The following is a 13,676-nucleotide window of genomic DNA, read 5'->3' as shown; positions in this document are numbered from 1 at the left end:
TGGTTTTTAGACTTACTCGTTTTACCCTAAATAAATAAACAGCTAGCTTTCTCACACGGTCAGGTCAAATTAATGAGCTCGAATCGTTTTCTAAACAGAGCAGTCCCTGCCTATTTTTGCTGATTTAATTTTTTAAATTTGGGTCAAGCTAATTATTTGCTAAATTTGGTGGTGCAGCGTGTGTGATGGCAGGAGGTATTTATGCCTTGATAGCCTTCGTGACTGGTTGTGGGTGCCTCTATTCTTGCTTCTACCGCTCAAAGTTGAGGAATCAATACACGTTGACGGAGAGCCCTGTGCTGATTTTTGGGTTCATTGTTGTTGCGAGACGTGCGCCTTGTGCCAAGAGTATCGCGAACTTAAAAGCCGTGGATTCGATGTATCCGCCGGTATATATAAACTCAAGCACTCCTGAATTTTTGTTTTAAAAGTGTTAATTATTGGAGCTAACATTTAATTTATATAAGGCGAAGTAAAAGAACTCCTAAAACACGCTGAGAACATTAGATTAAGTCTCTTAACATTTTAGGCCATAATTAACGATAATATAATTTGATGATACTACTAGACATTAATGTTGTGTAGCTCCAATTAATATCCCTGGTTGGGAAAAAAATTCAAGATCTATATGTCACCTATTGAAATTTGAAAATATAAGTTTTCTAAGTTTCGGTGGATCTCTATCCCAAGTTTTTACTTAAAAAAAATAGAAGAGATAATAACCAATTACATTTTTTCTAAAGTTTTAACTACAAATAGGGTATACCATTACTACATGTATATAATACAATTATTCTGTCTTCTTATTCCAAACTAATATTGAAATTTGTGGAGTTATCCAACATATATAACACTAGTTTATGCATTGGAATTGATGGTTTTTTGTTTCGCTGTGGTGGTTCGTGAATTATTTAGGGTGGCAAGCAAACGTGGATAGACAGACTCGTGGGTGGCGATGGCAGCTATGGTTCAAGGTGGGATGACCAGATAAAAAGGAGAGAAGGGACACATCTACATTTACCCCTAAAATTATTTATTAACAAAATGTGACTAAATAACGTGTGATTAAGAGTTATAAGTGATAATATCACATGACTCTTAGCATTATTTATATATTTTTGTTTCATGTATTGTATTATTTTGTAACCGTACATTAACTCGTCACTGGGTGCCTTCTTCTTGTTCCCATTGTGGGGTTTTGGTCATTCGGTCTCAAGCTGTACAAAGTTTTTCGCTCCAGTTCAAAGTAACCCAGGCAAGTGAGCACTGAATTAGAAGTAAATGAGTTAGATGTACTTAATCTTACAAAAAATTGACATCTGACCGCCATATGAAGCCCTAACAAATTTCAAAGTCCAGCCTTTTAGTGGGCAAATCGATGAAATCAAAACTTTAGAATATATTTAAAAACTTGTAAAATTTGAATGATTTTTGAAGTCATTTTGTCCCTGACCGCGTGATTACAGTAACAGCGTTAAAAATTATTTATTTAAGTCATATCCTTTTCAGCAGATAAAATGCCACCGATCATAATAATTCACGTGATAATGACATTACTCACTTTCTCAGGAGTAAAAATGTCATTTTCAAGGACAGTTAATTAAACAAGCTTTCATCTTCATCATAATTATTATACAAAGCTGTTAAACATTTAATTATAATATGTTTAGTAATAATATTATATATTTATATTAATATAAGATTATTACAAACGTGTTCCAAATTAATGTTTAAATAACATTTGGATACTTATTATATACTTAATTTGAGGTGAATTTCAATTGGCACGAGGATCAATAAAAAAATTAAAAAAAAAAAAAAAACTCAATTTACTACGATTTTCACTTTGGGCAGTGTCCGCCCTTTTTTTAAAAATTGAAATCAGAAATGATATTTCAGTACCATATTTTTAGTGATATTTTAATATTAATGTGTTAGGAGTTGGATCCAGTCGTTAATTTACAGCCTTACTCCTAGAAGCTCTCCTTTCGACTCTAGTGAAGTCATCTCTTCTTGGTGAATTTCTAAGGCCTCCAAGAATGGCCTTCATGCTAGGCTTCACCCAGAGCCGGCCCAACCAGTTTGGGGGCTTTAGGCAAAAAAAAAATTTTGAGGTTTTTTTAAAAGTATTATTTTTTTATAAAAAAATAAATAATACATTTTTTTTAAAAAAAAATTTCATCAATTCATTAAATTAGAAAAAAAAGTTAAAGTTCAATCCACTGCAAATTTTGTTAATTTTTTATTTCAATCAATTACATAATTGATGTCATTTTTTATTTTTATTTATTATTATTTTTTAAAAATTGCAAACATCGTTTAATTTCACTAAATTTGTATTCAACATCAAATTCATACTATGCGTAAAAAAAATATTATTGGTAAACTTACATTAATTTAATTATTACAATTATTAGTTATAAATTAGATGAGGGAAAGAAAATGAGAAGTGAAAAGTGAGTTTAATGGGTGAGTTTAAAAATTGAGAATTGTGAATACATTACAAAATTAGACAGACAACAGTAAAAAATTAGACAAAGAGTACGGGAAAAAAATATAAAATTAGTACTTTGTATTTAATTTTTTAATAAAATACTTATTATTAAAAAATATAAAAAATATAAATTTTAAAAATGGGGCCTTTCACAATTTGGGGCCTTAGGCAGTTGCCTACTTGGCCTTACATTAGGGCGGCACTGGCTTCACCATAGTTGGTTGTGAATTACGAATAGAGTCGAAATTATTTTTTAAAAAATTAAATTAAAATTATTTTTTTAATTTTAATTTAAAAATTAGAATTAAAAACTAAAGACTTATGATTCCGTTTCGATTCCTAAAAAATAAAATCGGAACTATAATCGATTCAAATCATTAAAAAATAAATTAAATAAAAATAAAATTATTTAATGTAATGCATAATAATTAGAACTTTCGAAAATAATTTTGATTAAAATAAGAGAAATACAAAATTAAATAGTAAGTGAACTACGTGGTCCTTTGATTCCTTTAAACTTCAAAAGGATATGTAGATAACTTAATTTATATAAATTAAGTTTTAGTCTTTTTTTTCTTTTTATTAAATCAGTTCGAATCAAAATCGGATCAAACTGCCAGGGAACTGAAACCATCCAACTCTTTTATACTTTTTAGGCAATTCAACGAGATCCCAAACTTAATTTTGATCCATAGATTTTTTTTTTAATTCTTTCTTCATGGCATCTGATCATTAACTAGAATCATTACATTCTATGGCTTGCTTAAATTTTTTTTCTGTAAATAAATAAACATTAAACAAGAAAAAACACACAAGCGTCTACAAAAACAACCTGGGGAAAATTCAAGCGTGTACAAGAAAAACACACAAACGTCTACAAGAAATAACCTGGGAAAATTCGTGAAAAGATAGAAATAAACATTATAATACACTCGCTAGGGTAGGAAATACCACAACTACAGGCTCAAACATTACAATATTTTTTTTTAATTTTTAGCGACTAGGTTTTTCTCGTCGCTAAATTTTATTTTTTTATTTTTATTTTTTAGCGACGGGATTGCCTTGTCACTAAATTTAAATTTTTTTTATTTAATTTTATTTATTTATTTTTTATTTTTTAGCGACGGGATTAGCACTGTCGCTAAATTTTAATTAATTAATTTATTTTTTTATTTTTTAACGACGAGTTGATCCTATCGCTAAATTTTAATTAATTAATTATTTTATTTTTTTAGTTTTTAGTAACGAGGTTTTGTCCGTCACTAAATTTTATTTATTTTTTATTTTTTATTTTTTAGCCACGGATTGGCCCCGTTGCTAAATTTTTTTTTTTTAATTTAATTTTTTTAATTTTTAGTGACAAGTTGAGCCCCTCTCTAAATTTGAATTATTTTCTTTAAGTTTTTTAAATTCCGTCGCTAAAAATAATTTCGTCGCTAAATTTAAAAATATTTAAAAAAATTTGCGACGGAATAATTCCGTTGCTAAAATACATTTTTCTTGTAATGTTCGACATGATAGAAATACAACTCAAGAGTGTAGCCTAGCTTCTCTTTCACCCATCTAGGGAGAATGAGGCTCAAGTTCATGCTTTGGTGGAGGTAGCTCCGGGACATCAATTTGGGTTAGAAGCTTAGGGACAACTTATAAGGCTGGAGGATTTGGAACTAAAAGCATTCAAGTGAGTTCAATTCTCAAAGATTTTAAGGAGGAACTTATTCTATAGTCTCGAGCAAAGGAAGACCTTAGTAATGAAGGATACAACACCTTACTCTATAGATAGTCTTGACGAAAAGGTGACAAGTCTAGTGGATGAATTGATTAAAGTCTCTTTGAACAAGGATCGATCGAATCATATAGTGAGAGTAAATGCTCAATTCAGGAACCTACTCGAGTAGAAATCATCTCTCTTTTTGGAGTTATGCTAATGTCCACGCTTGGTTGACATATAAAATACTCGAAATCAATCCCGATGTCGATGTGATGACCCATGGACTACATACAAACTTGACCAATTGACTAATAAGACAAAGGATGAGGAGATTTGCACTAGAGAGACCCTAAGCTATCGAGGGAAAGGTGAATAAACTCCTATATGTGGGGTATGTTTGAGAGGTGAAATATCCCAAGTGACTTGTAAACATAGTCCTTGTTTTCAAAAGCTTGAACAAGTAGAAGTTGTGTATAGATTTCACTAATTTGAATAAGGTGTGCTTGAAAAATAATTACCCTTCATCGAGCATAAATGCTCAGATGAGTTTCCTAGATGATCTTCGAGGGTACCATCAAATCCCCTCCATCTTTGAGCACTAGCAGAAAATAACATTTATGACTGACAAGGCCTAGTAGTATTGTCAAGTCATATTTGATTTAAAAAATGCTAGATCAATGCATCAATGGCCTATTAATAAGACCTTTAAAGCTTAATTTTATTAGAACATGAAAACATACATCGATGATATGCTGGTCAAAAGGTGAAGGGTCAAGCAACATTGGAATGACCTCGACGAATACTTTGAGAATCTAAGGAAGTTTAACTTGATATTAAACCCCAACCCACTAGAAGAACCTACATTTTGCTATCTTTTTGATATTATAGACTTCGTACTTTCAAATATTGATCATTCTCTAGAACTCTCAACTTTTCTTTTCTTTTTTTCATATCATAATCAGCATACATAAACCATGGAATCCTCAAACCCAGCAGGTCATTATCAGAAATCCCCGCGTACAATGATCTATCGGAGTTGGCACCGTACGTTGCCCCGGCAGAAGGCGTCCCTGTCTCCTCCGGCAACCACTTATCTGGAGGACTCACGCCGTTGTCCAGCGGCCTTTGTGGCTGCTTCAATGATGTTCGCAACTGTATGTTACAATTCCATTATTTTGAATACACAAACACACGCAAACACATACTCATATATATAAAACCAATTACTTTTATGTTTTCCGCCCGCCTCGAAATGTTTAGCTTTATATCACAGATGTCAAATTTTTGTAAGATAAATTTATCGCTCCTTTGAATATATGTCAAACGGGTCATTTATGGTTGGCATAATGTAAACCGTTAAAACGTGTGACTCGTAAGTTTGAAAACTAAGGTTGCTTTTTTTTTGTTATTTTTATGTCATTTTATGGGGTGCATGATGTAAACCGTTAAACGTTGAAAACTAAGATGTAAACCGTCATTTTATCGTAAATTTGAAATTAAAGTTGCTTTCTTTTTATTTTCATGTCATTTTAATTTTCAATTTTTTAAAATAATAAAAACGTATTCTATTTACTGTTTTAAAAATAAAAAAATTATAAAAAAAACTCAAAACAAAAAAAATTATTTTAAATATTTTCATTCAAACAAACTCTAAACTCAAAACATATTATTTTATTTATATTTTATTATTGTAATGAAAAAAATATTACAAAATTCATTAATTAAAAAATATATATTTTTAATAATATATTAATATTAAATATTTTTAATTTATTAAATAATTAAATTATAAATAAAAAATTTATTAAAAAATTATTTTTAAAATTTCCAAAAAACCATATTTTCTAATTTTTGTTTTAAAAAATAATTTTTTAAAAATAAAAAAAAACACATTTTTAATTTTTTAAAAATAGACTACCAAAATAAAAAAATTAAAAATAAATTTAAAATTTAAATTTAAAAAATAAAAAATTAAAAATAAATAAATTTTAAAAATAAAAAATTAAAAATAAAGACAACGCAACCTGGACGGGATAAGTTTAATTTTATTTTAATCTTAATTTATAAATTAATGATACAAATCACGAATAAAAACATAAATGTATGCGTCAAGACAAATTAACATTTTATTTGATTATTTTATGAGCAATTACACACATCAAGACAACAGTATGACGAGCTCCTTACAAAATAATACAATAAATTAAAAACAAACAAAATATATATATTTATATGTTATTTGGTCCACACTTCATTAATTAATAATTAATTAATTTTAGGGGCAAACGTAGATGCATCCCACTTCTCCTTCATCTGCTCATGCCACCATGAACCACAGGTGCCATTGCCACCCCACCACCCTGTCTATCCATATTTGCTTGCCACCCTAAATAATTCACAAACCACCACAAATTTCAGTATTAGTTCGAAATAAAAAGACAGAAAAATTGAATTATATACACATGTAATAATGGTATATCATATTTTAGTTGTTAGAAAGTTTTTTCTACTAAATAAGATTATATCATTAGTTATTTAGTGCATCAATAAATGAGGTTCATAAAGTCTTTGCACCTATAATACTATTAACTCACTACAAAAAATTTGTTTTGCAGAGAAAATTAACCAAGAGTTAAATATTGATAAATTTCTCTAAATATTTTATTATGTGTCGCTAAATCATTCAACATGTGTCTCTAATCATGACCATCACTAAAATATAATTAGAGATAACAGATATAGTAAAGATATACATTTGGTCTATTTGCTTGTGTCGCTAATTGTTTTTTAGTGACAATTTATTATTAGAGTCGTGCTGCAGTGCCCAAATAATTAACGCGAAAAAATGACTGAACGAAATGAAACCCTCTCCAAGTGATTAACGCAAAAAAATAACTGAACGGAATGAAACTCGCTCGGCCAAGATTCGACGGACTTCATCTAAGATAAAATTCGCCAACACACTACTATTAAAAATAAAATAAAAAAATAATTAAAATTATAATACAAAAATTAATTAAAATTAAAATTATAATATAAAATATAATTAAATTAAAATCCACCACATACTTCAATTGAATGAAGTAATATAATTATAAAATATAATTAAATAAAATGAAATCCGCCTGCATGGGGCGAACTTCATTGAGGATTTCAAATGATGAAATCCACTCGACTTTTATTTTGACGTGTATTTTAAGGTAAAACAACAATTTTGATATGAAAATATTTTTGTCTTTTAATATCTTTAGTCATCTTGTACGCCAATCAATTCGGATAAAATAACATTATTCTTATTATTATTAAATACACGTTTAATGATTTAAGAAGCACATATTATTACATTTAAATGCATTTAATCAATTGCTGCTTTTAACACTTATATTTTATTCTAATTATCTATTTGTAGTTAAAACTTTAGAAAAAATAAAAAATGTAATTGGTTATTATCTCCTCTATTTTTTTTTAAGTAAAAACTTGATATAGAGATCTACCGAAACTTATATAACTTCCAAATTTCAATAGGTGACATATAGATCTTGAATTTTTTTCCCCAACCAGGGATATTAATTATTGCTATACACAACATTAATATCTAGTAGTATCATCAAATTTCATTATCGTTAATTATGGCCTAAAATGTTAAAAAGACTTAAATCTAATGTTCTCAGTGTGTTTTAGGAGTTCTTTTACTTCGCCGTATATAAAATTAAATGTTAGCTCTAATTAACACTTTTAAAATAAAAATTCAGGAGTGTTTTGAGTTTATATACCGGCGGATACATCGAATCCACGGCTTTTAAGTTCGCGATACTCTTGGCACAAGGCGCACGTCTCGCAACAACAATGAACCAAACAATCAGCGCAGGGGCTCTCCGTCAACATGTATTGATTCCTCAACTTTGAGCGGTAGAAGCAAGAATAGATGCACCCACAACCAAGCACAAGGTATATCAAGGCGTAAATAGCTCCTGCCGTCACACACGCTGCACCACCAAAATTTAGCGAATAATTAGCTTGACCCAAATTTAAAAAATTAAATCAGCACAAACAGGTAAGAGACTGCTCTATTTAGAAAACAATCCGAGTTAATGATTTGACCTGACCGTGTGAGAAAGCGAGTTGTTTATTTATTTATTTATTTTGGGTAAAACGAGCAAGTCTAAAACCATTTAATGAGATCAACAATAGAGACAGAAAGAGATCGATCATGACGGATCTCAGAAGACATTTGCTCCATCATCCCAACTCTCATGTAACTTGAGTGGCAATCCACTTTGTGCTGAAACACAAGATTTTTTTTTTTTTTTTTAATTTACCATTCCAGTTCCAATTATATGTCTCATCTCTAATAATTTGGTGCTTACTTGTTGCTCCTTTGTCTACAATCTCAGCAATCTGCCCGAACGTAATGCAAGGACACCAGCACGTTAGGCAGCCTGCAATAACAACGAAATTGAACAAATCAAACTTAGAAATTCTTGATCCTAAATAAGAAAGCATCAATTAATTGGTCATATATTTGTGTGTGTTGGTGTGTGTGTGGGTGCGCGTGTAATCAAAATAATGGAAGTATAACATACAGTTGCCAACATCATCGAAGCAGCCAAAGAGGCCGCTGGACCACGCCGTGAGTCCTCCAGATAAGCGGTTGCCGTAGGAGACAGGAATGCCTTCGGCCGAAGCAACGTACGGTGCCGTCTCCGATGGATCATTGTACGCCGATGATTTCTGAGTATGAGCTGCTGGCTTTGAGGATTCCATGATTTATGTATGTTGATTATGATACGAAAAAAAAAAAAGTTGGGCAGTTCCGGAGAATGATCAATACTTGAAAGAACAAAGTCTATAACATCAAAAAGATAGCCAAACGTAGGTCCTTCTAGCGGGTTGGGGGATGATATTTATAGCCAGAATTGACAGACAATTACATAGAGAGAGAGAGAGAGAGAGAGAGAGAGACCAATATTCAAGGTTAGGCAGCCTCCAGCATGAGAAGTGGCTATTCTTTATTGGTTCCCAAGTCTATCGAGATAGATATAGACAGGGCCGGACCTTTCATGAGGCCCATGAGACAGTTGCCTCAGGGCCCATGAAAATCTGGCTATTTAGGAGGCCCATAAATTAAAACCCCTCTTTTGAAAAGGGCCTAGCCGCCCACGATCTACCATTTCCCTCTGCAAGCTTCGCTTTTACCCTGCCCTTCTCCCTCTCTCGCTTTTGCTTTTCCTGCCCTCTCTCGCTCTCTGTCACTCTCTTCGTCGCCCTCATCCTTGCCGACTCGCCCTCGCCATCGATGGCTCGCCCTCGCTCTTGCCTTCAACTGGTCCATTGCTCGTGCCTCTCTGTTCCGTCGGCCTTCGCCCTCGCTGGGCTCGCCTCTTGTTGCTGTGTTCAGTCGATGGTCGCTCGACGCTCGCCCTCGTGGTCGGTCAGCGGTGGCTCGCTCACACTGCCCTGCCTCACTCTCCATCACTCACTGCCTTAGATTCAATCTTTGTCTTTGAAGCAAATCTACTTCTCAAAAGCCCTAACTTCAGTATCTAAATCTGCTTAGCTTCATTCAACTTTTAGCGGTTAGTTTCTCTTTCATTTCATTTCGTTTATGAAAGAAAATTATGATACATTCGGAGATTTGGATTATTGGATAGCTTGTCTATGTCTATTTTATTGATGTTGGCTAAATCTGACAAAAGAAAATTTAATTTTATTGATATCTTCATTTTGTTTATATACATGATAACTGTTTGTTTTCTTCTTAGAAAATAGAACTAGAGTCGAGAGATGTCTTGTTCATTTTTTTTTTTTTATTATTATTACAAGTCTAGATATAGAAATTAAGTTTAAGATTATTATTGCTTAAGTGTGTATTGGATTGGCTCTGTTGTCTATTGAAAAAAAAATGCTCGAACAACTTGATTATGTAAACTTGATTGATTTTTTTACTTCTAAAATTGTGTAGTTTTTAATTGATAATTTAGAAAAATTTTAATTTTATTTTTTGATATGATATAAATATTTATTTATTTTATTTTATTATAAAAAAATAAAATTTAAAAGTACTTTACGATTCAGATACTCATTTTTATATTTCGCCTCACCCGAATCTAAGTACAGCACTGGTTATAGATCATGGTTTTACACGATTTGCGATTGAATTGGATAAGCATTAATGTACACGTTGAAAAGTCTTAACTTGCCCCAAATTAATAATAGCGAGTGTGGACCACATCTGTACAAGTGTTCAGTATAGAAATTTGGATAATGCTGCATGTCCCGAACTCCTACAGAAAATTTTACAGGTGAGTTTTTATTTTATTTTTTATTTTTATTTTTTCTTTCTTCGCATTTACGCCAACCCCCCCCCCCCCCCCACCCCCCGGGCCCCCCAATTCTCCCGCCCACCCTTACCGAAAATTACCCCCTCTCCCTCTCCTCGCGACCCCTTTCCTCCCATCTCCGCCGTTCGCCGGAACCCACTCTTGTGTTGGAGTTCCGGGACATGGTTTAAAAAATATAGTGTAACTGAGGTTGTGACTTGAGCCTCTCTTGTGTTCCGCTTAACTGACGTTGTTGAGAGTATGGCGTCATCATTATTTGCCATTGAAGAGAGCGAACTAGATTTTATTCGCCGGTTGTAGCTAAGGGCCGGCGAGTACTTGTTTAACTGCTTGAAAAAGCTCCTCCACCATACCATTCTTGTTGAGGATGATGGATTGCTCATGCTAAGGGATCTTAGCAGCAGACTGGTGCGGTGGAGGCATCAAGGTCAAGATGTTTTTCAGGGTGCCAGGGATTTGGATGCCATCCTTGATGCATTGAATCATAAATTATCTTCGTTTTGAAAAATGGCAGTTCTCTAGTTTTATCTGTAAGAAATGATTTATATCATTTATTTTTACTTGTAGCTGTAAATGTACAATATAATCTTGATTCCTTTTTGTACCTCTGCAATGAAGCATCACTGATCAATTGATCATAACCATCTCTCATCTCAACTCAACTCAGTGAGCACTTCTTTGCATTGCTGTTGAAAGAGATTACAACCAACTATACACTACTGAGGAATAAATGGTAGAAATTCCTCTTATCGCATGGATTTATAAATTTGGTATTACAAAGAAAAAGCCATAAACGGTATCATCTCTGGGTATCATTATCCCCAGGAAGCTGAATGCTTTTTATCATCTCTGGGTATCATTATCCCCAGGAATAAACGGTCACGGGGGAGGGGCATCGACGGCGCGGCTGGGCCAAGAAGGGAGGGAGCGACGACGGAGACGTTGGGGCTGGGCAGAGATAGGGTTCCGGCGAACGGCGGAGATGGGAGGAAAGGGGTCGCGAGGGAGAGAGAGGGGGGGGGGGGTGTGGAATTTTCAGTAAGGGTGGGCGGGAGAATTGGCGGCGGGGGGGGGGGGGGGGTTGCGTAAATGCCGAGAAAGAAAAAAATAAAATAAAAAATTTCCCTTAAAACTCCCTCTAGGAGTTCCGGGACATGTAGTATAATCCTAGAAATTTCCTTCTGCGAACGACGGCAAAGAATCCTTATTATGTACTAAAACACTTTATAAGAGTTGTTTTTTTATTTTTGAAACGTTTCTGAATCATTTTTTATTCTGATTTTAAACTCTATTTATATTTAATTTTTTAAAAAAATATTCGTTTTCATAACGTAGAAATCCCCGTGAAAGGCAATATAGTGTTTTTCCTTGTCCCTTTGTTGTTATATTTTTTTGAGAAATGCTGCTCTCCCCCTCCAGGCTATCCTTTAGGCTACCTATATAATTTTTTAATATTTTTTTAAATCCGCTTTCCTTACCAGCCCACTGTTTCGTTTCCCACCCTTCCCCCCCCCCCCCCCCCTACACACACACACACTACAACACTCTCTCTCTCACGGACTGTCTCTCCCTCTCAGTTCTCACAAGTCACAACCCCCCTGATTTATTATGATGGGTTTCATGGCCGGCGGGTGAGGGCCGATCGTCGTGTGGCCAGCGGATAGGGGCAGACGATCGCGGAGAGAGAGAGAGAGAGGGAGGGGGGGGGTTGTGACTGGTGAGAGGGAGAGAGAGTGTGTGTGTGTGGGGGGGGGGGGGGGGGGGGGGGGGAGGGGCAACAGTGGGCTGGTAAGGATAGCCGAGAGTGGAAAAAGTATTGCAAAAAAATTATTAAAAAATTATTTGAGTAGCCTGAAGGGGGAAAGTAGCACGACTCTATTTTTTTTCCACGTATTTGGCCTCAGGCATCTTATTTTATTTCTTTTTAATGGAACTCTTCTTCAGTTCCCTAGGATGAGTGGACATAGATGCAAGTGGGGTGGTCCCTTGTCGGCTTGGGTGTCCCGAGGATGAAAGGACTTGAGTGCAAGTGAGGGGTCCCTTAATCGGCATTAGAAGTGAGGAAGGGGTTAAAAGTTAGTGCCTTGGATTTCAATTTTTCAAAGGGTTAGGGCCGTTCCGCATGAAAAAGTCATAATTGAAGGATTTGGCTCTCACTTACGAGTAATCATTCATACCTCGTCATGGTTTCACCCATTTTGGTTCAAAAGGTAAAATTGCTCATCTCGAACGCCTCTCACACTCGGCTCGATAGGACGTGGAAAGATTAATCATGGTGATCTAGCCTCGCGTAGTAGCTAAACTCGGGCTCACCGCACACAAGGAACCCCCCTCACTTTGAAGAGAGGTACCCCACACTGCCGCTTGCGAGATTCGATTCTCGATCTTAGTCCAAAATTCACTACGAAAGACACTTTATACCCCTCTTCTTAACCAACTAGGCTACTCATGCAGGCATGATTTCACCCATTTTGTTAGCACTTATGGTGGCAATTGTTTCTACCATTTGCATTTTCATTTAATTTTAAGTTCATCCAAAGAGGGAGTCCAAAATTATTGTCTTAAATTAAAATATTATAAACTTTAAGTAAATAGTTAAAAAATGCTAAATTTGCGTAGCTTAGCTAAACTTAATGGGATAAAGAATTATAACAGTTGTTATTGTCAGGGGTGTGCATTCGGTTATAATCGAACCGAACCGTCCCATTTTACCTAACCGAACCGAACCGACCTTATAGATATAACTGAACCAACTTGACACACTAACCGAAATAATCGAAATCGAATTAACCGATTTAAACTTTGAACTAACCGAACCAAAAATCGAACTGAACTGAATACAGTTTGTTCAATGCCCACAAATGCCTACTTGTTTTCCCCATTCAATTGATCGATTATTGCTTCTTTCCTCCTAACTTATTTTGGGTTATTGATGGCAAACACTGAAAACATTTAGTTTCCATCATGTTAAGAGGAGAGTATGGAAAAATCAGAAAACTTCTTGTTTACTCTGTTCTCAGAATTGAATCAAACACAATTCCCATAGAAAAAGAGAAGAAAGTACACAAGAATTAACATTGTTAGGTTGTCTAGAATTTTTAACATGGCATGATCTCTAAATAAATTGTTA

At 34.0% G+C, this 13,676-nt stretch overlaps 2 protein-coding genes across 5 annotated transcripts in view; one reads left to right on the top strand and one right to left on the bottom strand.

Moving 5' to 3' along the window:
• The window catches only part of LOC127809530 (cell number regulator 1-like), a 95,592-nt gene extending 94,410 nt beyond the window's left edge, over nt 1-1,182 (top strand). For 2 of the 3 annotated variants that reach the window (XM_052348388.1, XM_052348387.1), the window contains 2 exons: nt 178-389; nt 916-1,182. In XM_052348388.1, the coding sequence (XP_052204348.1) occupies nt 178-389; nt 916-1,050 (347 nt within the window). In that variant the 3' untranslated portion in view covers nt 1,051-1,182. The remainder of the gene's footprint in view (nt 1-177; nt 390-915) is intronic. The other variant, XM_052348391.1, reaches the window with a different exon arrangement.
• Nucleotides 1,183-6,292: 5,110 nt separating this feature from the next.
• Nucleotides 6,293-13,676, bottom strand: part of LOC127809527 (protein PLANT CADMIUM RESISTANCE 2-like) — a 41,776-nt gene continuing 34,392 nt past the window's right edge. The window contains exons 1-4 of one of the 2 annotated variants that reach the window (XM_052348385.1): nt 8,789-9,161; nt 8,573-8,644; nt 7,979-8,191; nt 6,293-6,591 (exon numbers count right to left, since the gene is read on the bottom strand). In XM_052348385.1, the coding sequence (XP_052204345.1) occupies nt 6,515-6,591; nt 7,979-8,191; nt 8,573-8,644; nt 8,789-8,969 (543 nt within the window). In that variant the 5' untranslated portion in view covers nt 8,970-9,161 and the 3' untranslated portion in view covers nt 6,293-6,514. Of the gene's footprint in view, nt 6,592-7,978; nt 8,192-8,572; nt 8,645-8,788; nt 9,162-13,676 lie in introns of those variants that run through there. The other variant, XM_052348384.1, reaches the window with a different exon arrangement.

Source organism: Diospyros lotus, chromosome 9, assembly GCF_014633365.1.
Source record: "Diospyros lotus cultivar Yz01 chromosome 9, ASM1463336v1, whole genome shotgun sequence".
In the NCBI taxonomy this organism is placed as follows: domain Eukaryota; kingdom Viridiplantae; phylum Streptophyta; class Magnoliopsida; order Ericales; family Ebenaceae; genus Diospyros; species Diospyros lotus.
The sequence above is the reverse complement of the archived record's forward strand: the minus strand, read 5'-3'. Positions and strand labels throughout refer to the sequence as shown.